We start from the raw sequence: 9530 nt of genomic DNA on the forward strand, positions 1-9530 counted from the left end.
CAGTGGGTTGTGTCCCGCCCCACAGCCAGTGTCTGCACCTGCCACCCGTGAGGGCAGCGCCTTCTGGGGGGACGTGAGGAGCAAGGGAGGCCGGGTTGCCCTCAGAGCTCGTGTCAGGCAGGGGGACAGGACGGGGCAGAGGACCACGAGATGCTGCCAATAGCCAGCTGGTCAGAGGAGGGCAGCCGGGGCCAGGCTGCTTCCAAGAGGGACCAGTAGTCTGGGGCGGTGGGTGGCGTGAAAGGGATGGAGGGCCGAGCCCTGACAGGACGTCACGCCTGGGACCAGAGACATGGTTGGGAGAGTTGTGGGTCAAATTCCTTGTAAAATGAGCTCTCCAGCCCATGTGAGGGAGGAGAGCAAATGTCAGTAAGAATTGGAGCTTTTCCCATCTTCCTTCCCAAGAAACGTGCGCAATCACCCGCCCCTCCAGCCGCGCCCACTCTGCTGTGTCTCCTGGGAGCTGAGGCCTCACAGTGAAATGACGGACATGACCTCGCAAGAGAGAAACACCACTGGTTCCCACTGAACCGGCTGCTGTGTGTGTGTGTGTGTGTGTGTGTGCGTGCGCGCGCGCGCGCGCGTGCACGGGCGTGTACAGCTGCAGGGCAGGTGGTCTGCGGCCCCTCAGGAGTGAGTGAGACTTTGCTCTTTGAGCCGTTGATGAGATGCTCTCTGTGTCTCAGGCCAGATGTGCAGAGGGACCAGGACCAGGTGCCCCTGGTTCTCTTCTTTCTGGGCTGCTTGGCATCCTCTTTGTTCAGACTTTGTAGGTTTCACTCAGAAGCCGTTTCCTGAACCATGTAGAGCCCAGGTGGGAATTAATTCTGCCTGGCTCCAGGAACTGGGAGCCAAGGACTCCCATCGGCCATCGCGGGGAGGGGAGGAGGGCTGGGGAGGGCACCCAGCATCTCTGCTGCTTGGGGGTGAAGGCGCTAGAGGGAGAGACCCCGCGGCTGGCTGATGCACTGGAACCTCAGGGAGGTGATAAGCATCCCTGGCCGGGGAGGGGATGCGGCAGGGCAGCCAGGACGGGCCCGGACCTGGATCCTGTCCCTTGCTTCCTCCCAAGCCTGTGTGTCCTTTGTCCCCTCTGAGTGCTGGGAGCAGCCCCCAGCCCCTCTCCCAGCCCCCGGGCCATCCTGGGGACGTCCCTGGCATGCGGGTCTCAGCCAGGAGACGCCAAGGGCAAGGGGTCCACGTTTGGGAGTTGGGCCTGGCCATTTGAGGAACACCTGAGTAAGACGTGGTGACTCGTGTGCGACGGCCTGTGTGCTGTCAGCAGCCCAGGCACCGGTGTCCAGACACAGTGGAGGGGCCGCGCCCATCTGCCCACGCGTGCGGGGCCTGCGCCGGGTTCTGAGGGTTGTCACCCGTGGGCCTGCTCACCTGAGAGCAGCACCGAGCTGTGTTAAGATCGTCTGCTTGTCCCTCCTGTCCACTGGAGGTGGCTCGGCTTGTGTGTGTCCCTGTCAGCCCTCTTCCCTTCTTTCTTCGATTTTGGCCTCAGAGAAGGAGCTGCAAATTCAGTGCTTTGTCTAAGCCCAGACTGAAGAAAAGACCATGAGAATTTGCCTTATAATTGGTAAAAGGAACCGGTCAGTCTCTGTCCGTAGTGAATGTACTGAATAGAAAAGTAAGATAAAAACCGTGAGGGAACTGCAGAGGAAGCTGCAGCTGCCCGTCAGGACAACGACGACGGCTGGGCAGTTACCCTGGAGGGACTGGGGCGGGGGGGCTTTAGCCTTTTTTAAAAAATAACTTGTTATTAATGTCATGGAAGCTGCAGAACATGCCTTTATGGGAAAGCAGAGAGGTGTGTGGAGCTCCCCGCGCCCCCTGCTTCACCCAGCCCTCCTCCATCCGCCGTCCCCCCTAATGTTGGAAGCAGACCCCAGACCTCGGCTCCTGTGGTCACTCCCAGGGGGCCCACGGGTTCGGTCCACATGTCCAGGCCAGACCCCCCATGTCTGTGCTGAAGGGTCACTAGGTTGAAGAACACTCAGGTATCTTCACGTATGTGAAAATCAGGACATCATTTCACTGGCGTGTGATGTGATCGTTCAGATGAGCGAGGACACAAGCGACCCCGCAGGAGGGGACCTCGTAACACATGGCCTCTCTCTGCTGCGTGTCCAAGGTGATGGTTAAGATGAACCTGTGTGACGTCTGTATCACTTACCGGGAAGGTGATGCTACTGAGGACGGAGTGCACGCGCCAGTCAGGACAGAGATGCGGGAGACCCGGAGGGTCAGGAATAAAAGAACAGAATGCAGGATCGGTCCCTACGGCGGTGGCGGGAGCCCTGTAACCTGGCGTCAAGGGAGGAGCAGCAGGCCCGGGGCAGGCGGCTGCCGGCTGTGAGCCGCACGCAGCGAATGCTTTCAGTTTAGCCATGAGCTTGAAAGACAGACGGACAGTTCCGATTCTGGAATGTCAATTTTTTTATAAAATATTCTTTTCCTTTATTAAAATTGATGCAGTGAACCTGAGCAGAACCCTGCTGTGGGTCTTTCCTCTGGAGAAGGTTTGGTGTGAGGGCGACCTCAGACCCTCTGGGGAAGTTTCTTTCAGAGTTCCTCAGAAGGGTCTCCCCAAATGATTGGACTTAACAGCACCAACGCACGCTGACGGCTCAGGGTTCAGGGATGCTGCTGTCCAGGGTGGAGAGCCAGGCTTGCCTCCCTTGGGCCCGGCAGGCGTGCAGGGCTCCAGGGTGAGGCTTCAGCTGGCGCCCGAGCGGATAGCAGCGGATGGTCTGCGGGGCAGGGGCCAGCTGAGGGGGCGCACAGCGCAGCCTGGACAGGGAGGTGGGCCAGGGCTGCCTCCAGTGGGCCTTGATAGGGACCTGTGCTGTCTTTGACCTCGTGTGCGATGCCTGGGGCCCACTGGCCGGAGAGATGCTGCAGCCTGTTCAGGGGGCGCAGGCGTCAGGTGCGCCGAGGGGCCAGGTGGGGCTCGGCTTGTTCCAGGAGGCCCCGGCCCTGCGGACCCTGCTCTGCCGTTCACATGGCCTGGGGCTGGGCCTGGCCTCTGAGGTCATCGCCCCATTGTGTGGTCTGGATGTGGGGTGAAGGGGGCGTCTGGACTAGGTGGTCTCTGACGCGGAAGCTTTCTGTAAAACCCCGAGTCTTAGAAACCCTGGGCACGGTGTCCAGGCCGAGGCAGAGGAGTACTGGGTGGAGGAGGCAAATGGGGTCAGAGGGCACAGGCTCCCAGGGCGCCCAGACTCCTTCCCAGAGGGCTTTTCCAAGTGAGGCCGAGGGACCCCATGCCCCAGAGCCCCTCAGGGGATACCCCCGCCTCCGAACCCACCGAATGGAACCCCCAGAGCCCGAGGAGGGAATCTGCTTTTATTTATTTTTAGACGTGTTCTTTAGGTTTTTCCACTCTAGCTCCAAAACGTGCATTTGAATTTTCTCATGATTACTAAGATTTTTTGCCTTTAAACAAGGCTTCTGTATATAAGCAATATAATGTAAAAAAATGACCTAGGAATGGAACAGAAACAGCATTTGCATTTGAATGTAAAATATTTGCTATTTTCTTCAAATTGAGTAGGCAGTAGGATATGGTGGTGGTTTTTAAAAAACAGAAGAAATGGATTTTTCTTGTGTGTGTGTGACTTTGTCTCAGGGATTCATGGGGAAGGGTCCACCTTCAGCACGCTGTACGGCCTCCTCCTATGGGATGTCATCTTCATGGACGGGATACCAGATGCCTTCAGAAATGCCTACCAGGTAATCATGGCAAGTTTTCAGGCAGCAGAGACTCCTGCACGCGCGTGAGTCACTCCCGCCTGGGTGCCCCGCCTCTGCAGCCATCAGAAACTTGCCCCTCTTTTGGATCCTGGTGCTAATTCCACCATAAGAATAGCTTTTAATTTTAAAATGTGATTCATACAATTTAAAATGTAAGTATGTTAAGGTTTAAACTTTAAGCCTACTTTACTGGAATCATTCCGTTTGAAACTTTTAGTGTAAGTTCCTTCAGCTTCACCCTGGTGGGCCCAGGTGCTCTCACATGCTTTGTCACATGTGCCTGCTAAGAGTTCCACCAGTTTAACCTAAAAGCTCCTTTTGCAAATTATTACTCTAAAAAACCCAGTGTAATAAGTTGCTTTTGTATCAGATTACCTAGGTAATTTTTACATGTCTTTTGAGAAAAAGAACGTGTCAACTTCATCAGATTGGCCAGTTTCCAAATTTGATCTTGACTCTTCTCATGACTCCGGCCTCCCCAGGCACAGTGTGAGCTTATTTTCCCTGCACACAGGCGGCCCCGCTGGACCTCTGCACAGACAGCTTCTTCGCCAGCAGAGCACCGGCCATCGAGGCCCGGCTGCGGCAGATTCACGGTGCCTCCGCGGAGAGCCTGCGGGCCTGGGTGGCAGCCGCGTGGCAGGCCCAGGAAGGCAGGGTGGCCTCCCTTGTCAGCTGGGATCGCTTTGCTTCTCTTCAGCAAGCCCAGGTGATGGTCTGCAGGCAGGATTCCGTGATGCGGGGTGTCCTTTTGGCAACTGTAACAAAACACACACACGTATGCGACGTGCACATGTATGTGTGTGGGTATATATGCACACACACACGTAGGGGTGTGTGTGTGTGTGTGTGTGTGGTACCCCAGCCCACAGGCCTTTGTTACTGAAGGAACAATCACAAGCATGAACAAGCCTCAGTTATGCCCTCTGCCCATTTGGTTGGCAGCTTCCCTTGGCCTGGCCTGTGGCCCCTGGAGGGTGGACACCGTCCCTGTCCTGTGACTGCTGGCCTCTGAGGGTCATCACTGTCACATTCCTGAGTGCTTACCCCAAATTCCCTCTTCCTTAGCTGCTCCCTGGATGTTCCCGACCGGGCAGAAGCTTGGTAACTGACCCAAGGAGAAGTGGTCCCCAGAGCTTGCCGGGGGCATTTTAGCCCCTGGCTCTGGAGCCCCAGCACAAGCAGCAGAAGGGCACTTGGTGTTCCTGGACACATCTCTGCTGAATGACACATGGAGTCCCTGCCCCATCTCACAGTCACTGGGGTGGGGCTTCAGGGTCTCCGTCCCAGGGGAGGGCTGACTGTCCCTGTGTTTCGTGTCCAGGATCTTGTGTCCTGCCTGGGGGGCCCCATCCTCAGTGGTGTGTGCCGGCGCCTGGCCATGGACTTCCGACACTGCCGAGGGGGCCTCCCTGACCTGGTGGTGTGGAGCTCCCAAAGTCACCACGTTAAGGTCAGTTGAGCCAGAATGGAAAGTCATGTTGGTAACTTTAATGATCAACTTAATCAAAGGCCACAATCTAGGCATTTCTAGCATGGTTGTTGACAAGGCTGAATCCCTTGAAGGCTGCTGGACTGAGGGCTGGGGTTGTTTGGAGGCTGGTTGGCAGAGGTGCCCTCGGTGCTGGCATGTGGGCCTCTCTGCAGGCAGCTCCCCCGATGGCAGCGTATTTCATCTGAGCAGGTGAGTGAGAAGGGCCAGGGTGTGAGCAAGACGGAAGTCAGTCTCTTAGCAGCTGATCTTGGCAATGAAGTTCCATTGCTTTTGCTGTGTCCACTGTTAGCAGCAAGTCCATGCTCAAGGTTGGAGATTTTGCAGGTGTGAGCACCAGGAGGCCAGGATGGTTGGGAGCTGTTTTCTAAGCTCCAGGAGTGAGCACTTCCTCACGTGTTGTAGGCTGGATGCCTCCCTTGCCTCACCCTGCTGCCCATCACAGGCTGGTGGCTTCCTTATTATTGAGTTTTGAGATGAAAAAAACCTCTGGTACAAGTCCTTTTTGACAAAGTCACAAACTAATCTGTTCTTTAATGAATCATGCTTCCAGTGTCATATGACGTCTCTGACTGTAATTGTGGATTTGGTTCTTTCTCCCTTGCAGTTATATCAATGTTTGCTTCATGTATTATTCGATGTATAAACCTAGGGTTGTCATGTCTTCTTGATGAATTTAACTCTTTATCATTATGAAATGACCTTCCTTTATTCCTGGGTTCTTTGCTCTGAAGTTGAACTGATATATAGCCACTCCAGCTTTCTTTTGGTTAGTGTTAATGTGATACTTTTTCTATTCTCTTACATTTAACATATTTTTTCTTTATATTTGAGTTTCTTATATATCCTTGTAGGCAGCATTTACCTGGGTCTTACTTTTTAATCTAATTTGACAACCTCTGCCTTTTAATTGGGTATTTGGAACATTTACATTTAATGTTATTCACGTTTGGCTTTAGACCTGTCATCTATTTTTGTTTTTTTTAAAGGATGCACTTATAAATTAATTTGTTTGTTTATTTTTGGCTGCGTTAGGTTTTCATTGCTGCGTGTGGGCTTTCTCTAGTTGTGGCAAGTGGGGGCTACTCTTTGTTGCAGTGTACAGGCTTCTTATTGTGGTGGCTTCTCTTGTTGTGGAGCATGGGCTCTAGGTGTGAGGGCTTCAGTAGTTGCAGCACTCGGGCTCAGTAGTTGTGGCTCGCAGGCTCTAGAGCACAGGCTCAGTAGTTGTAGCGAACTGGCTTAGTTGCTCCGTGGTACATGGGATCTTCATTTATCATGCACATAACAACAGTATATTTTTATGCACATAACAACAGTGTATTTTTATATCTCCTCTCCCAGCCTTTGTGCTATGTTCATACATTATACCTCGGCACGTTATAAACCCTGTGGCGCATTATTTTTGCTTTCTACAGTTGACTGAGTCTTTATATTTACTCATGTAGATACAAATTCTAATGTTTGTTATTCCCTTATATAGATCCAGATTTCCATGTACTATCATTCTCTTCTTGACTGAAGAACTTCTTTTAACATTTCTGGAAATGGAGGTCTGCTAGTAATCAATTATTTAGGTTTCATACATTGATATTTTAAGACTTTTAAGTCTTTGTTTTTGAAAGATATTTTTTTCTGGGCAAAGAATTCTGTTGACAGTTTTTTTTCAATACCTTAAAATATTGGTCCACTGTTGTCTAGCTTGTATTGTTTTCAACGAGAAATCAGTAGTCTTTCCCTTCTGGCTTTTAAAAATTCTGGTTGCTTTTAAGAGATTCATTTTTTCACTGATTATGCAGTTTAGTTATGATGTTTCTTAGTGTCGTGTTCTTTATGGTTCTGTGCTTGGGGTTCACTGAGCTTCTTGGATCTTTGGGTTTAGTTTCCATCGGATTTGAAAAATTTTTGGCATTATTTCTTCAAATATTTTTCTCTGTCTTCTTCCCTTTGGGGACTCTAATTAAACTAGTCTTAGGTTGCTGAAATGCTCTCATTAAAAATTTTTTTTCTATACTTCATTTTGGATAGTTTTTATTGCTGTGTTTTGAATTTTGGTGATCTGCAGTGGACAAGACTGACACAGTTATGCTTTCATGGAGCTGACGTGTAATGAGCAGTTTTATCTTGTGATAAACACCAGGAAGAAGTGCATAGGAAGGACCCTTCTTAGAGATGAATTTAAGCTGAGCATGGAAGGAGAAGACGTCAGACATGTGAAGAACAGGGAGACATGTCCTAGGCAGTGGGAACAGCAAGCATGATGAATGTCTACCCTTTGGTTGGGCAGATACTGTCTGTCTCGGGAACTGAGAGGAAGCCTTTGGTGTGGTTGGCGGGCGCCAGATTACAGTTTTGTAGGTCATGGCAAGAAGTTTGGGTTTAATTGCAGACCTGACAAAAAGTGATTGAGGGGTGTTAAGCAAGAGAGTAACAGTGCAGTGTGTGCTTTAAAACTATTTTTCAACTGCTGTATTACGAATCGGTTTCCTAATTCTCTGTGAACTGTCTGGTTTCTACAGAAAAGGAAACTTTCTCATTGAATTTCATATGTGTATGTTTAGTTGCTATACATATGTAAGTACAGCAGCATAGAGGATAAGCCATCTAAATAGTTGCCAGTGGAAACTACCGTGGTTTACCTGAACGACCCTTCTGTCTCCCAGCTGGTGGAAGTGAAGGGCCCCAGTGACCGTCTTTCGCAAAAGCAGATGATCTGGCTGGATGAGCTGCACCGGCTGGGGGCAGACGTGGAGGTCTGCCACGTGACTGCTGTCGGAGCCAAGAGCAGGGGCCCCATCTGAGAGCTGTGGGCTTGGGAGCATCTGAGAGCATCAGAAGCGTCAAATGTCACTACATCTTATTTAATTTTGATTTTGTTGTTGTTGTAATAAACCTGGCAGTGTAAGGACTCATCACTGTACAGTGTCTGTGTATCACAAACCTTGGTATTGGCTTCAGCACACTCACTGATTCCACACAGCAGGTAATGAACTTTTAAAAAGGTCAAAACCTTGGTGGCCGTTTCAGGAGCTAGATGCATGTGACTTATAGGAAAGCTGGAAACCTCCCCCCCCCCCAAAAGGAGATGATTCACAGCTTTGGGTCTTCTATAAAAGGAGCATACACAATGTTTCTTTCCAAAAGGTATATTGGAAATGGAGATTCCTTAATTTATCTATGTTTTTCTATACTGCCCTTACACATTTGGCTGCTAAAATTCTTGTTTTACGATTATCCAAGAAGGGCATAAACAGATGAAACTCTGATTTCTTTAGGAATTAAGAAACAAATTCTCATTAACTTCCTTATTATTTCTGTCAGTGCTTGCTCTCATTGGGCCTGTGTCACCAAAGGGAGGGACAGTTGTTATCAAAGGCAGTTGTCCCTTTTCGTTCTTCTCCTTGGGAACATCCCTAGTGACTAGAGGCAATTTCCTGTATACGTACAGATCTCATTTTAGTGTGCTTTGCAGATACTGCGTTTGTATAAGTCGAAGGTCTGGGGCAGCCCTGTGTCACGCGAGTCTATCAGCCAATTTTTCCAGCAGTATTTGCTCACTTCAGGTCTATGGGTCACATTTGGGTAATTCTCACAATATTTTAAACTTCTTCATCATCATTATATTTGTTATGGTGTCACTTGCTGAAGGCTCAGATGATGGTTAGTATATTTCAGCAGGACAGTATTTTAAAATACTTCAAGGTAAGAACACTTTTTTTAGACATAATGCTACTGCACACTTAAAAGACTACAGTATAGTGGAAATATAACTTTTATATGCACTGGAAAGCCAGCAAATTCACGTGACTTGCCTTATCGAGATACTCACTTTATCGTGGGGCTCTGGAACTGACCTGCAGTATCTCCAAGGTGTGCAGGTACAGGGCTGCCCGTCACTGTCGGAAGAGCCTTGGGCTGGGGAAGGTGGACGCAGGAAGGGGTTTATCAGAACAGTATGCCCAGGCGTGGCGGGCCAGGCTCCTGCTCCCAGAGACTAGTTCCAAGACCTTCTTAAGGCAATGGTACTCCCCAGCTTTTTAATTTGTTAAATGGAAGGACGAGTTAGAGACTGGTCCATGAACCCACATGGCCGTGACAACAGCCAGCTGTGAACTGAGGTTAGAAATGTTACCCATCTCTGCCTTGCTTTACAGCAGGCAGAGCGTCGGGTGGATGATACATAAGCACGGCTGAAGAAAACACCCTTGCTTCTTGATGCTCTGTGTTCTTGCAGGGGATTCGTATTGACAACGAAGGCAACGATTCCTGTGGAAAT

General features: G+C 50.1%; 1 protein-coding gene across 4 annotated transcripts in view; it reads left to right on the forward strand.

Moving 5' to 3' along the window:
* FAN1 (FANCD2 and FANCI associated nuclease 1) overlaps window positions 1-8166 on the forward strand; it is a 29897-nt gene extending 21731 nt beyond the window's left edge. For 3 of the 4 annotated variants that reach the window (XM_081227022.1, XM_081227021.1, XM_081227023.1), the window contains 4 exons: window positions 3638-3741; window positions 4277-4471; window positions 5087-5215; window positions 7918-8166. In XM_081227022.1, coding sequence (XP_081083148.1) covers window positions 3638-3741; window positions 4277-4471; window positions 5087-5215; window positions 7918-8055 — 566 coding nt within the window. In that variant the 3' untranslated portion in view covers window positions 8056-8166. Of the gene's footprint in view, window positions 1-405; window positions 2494-3637; window positions 3742-4276; window positions 4472-5086; window positions 5216-7917 lie in introns of those variants that run through there. The other variant, XM_081227024.1, reaches the window with a different exon arrangement.
* Window positions 8167-9530: the final 1364 nt, after the last annotated feature.

Source organism: Mesoplodon bidens (genome assembly GCF_964165515.1).
Source record: "Mesoplodon bidens genome assembly, chromosome: 3".
In the NCBI taxonomy this organism is placed as follows: Eukaryota; Metazoa; Chordata; class Mammalia; order Artiodactyla; family Ziphiidae; genus Mesoplodon; species Mesoplodon bidens.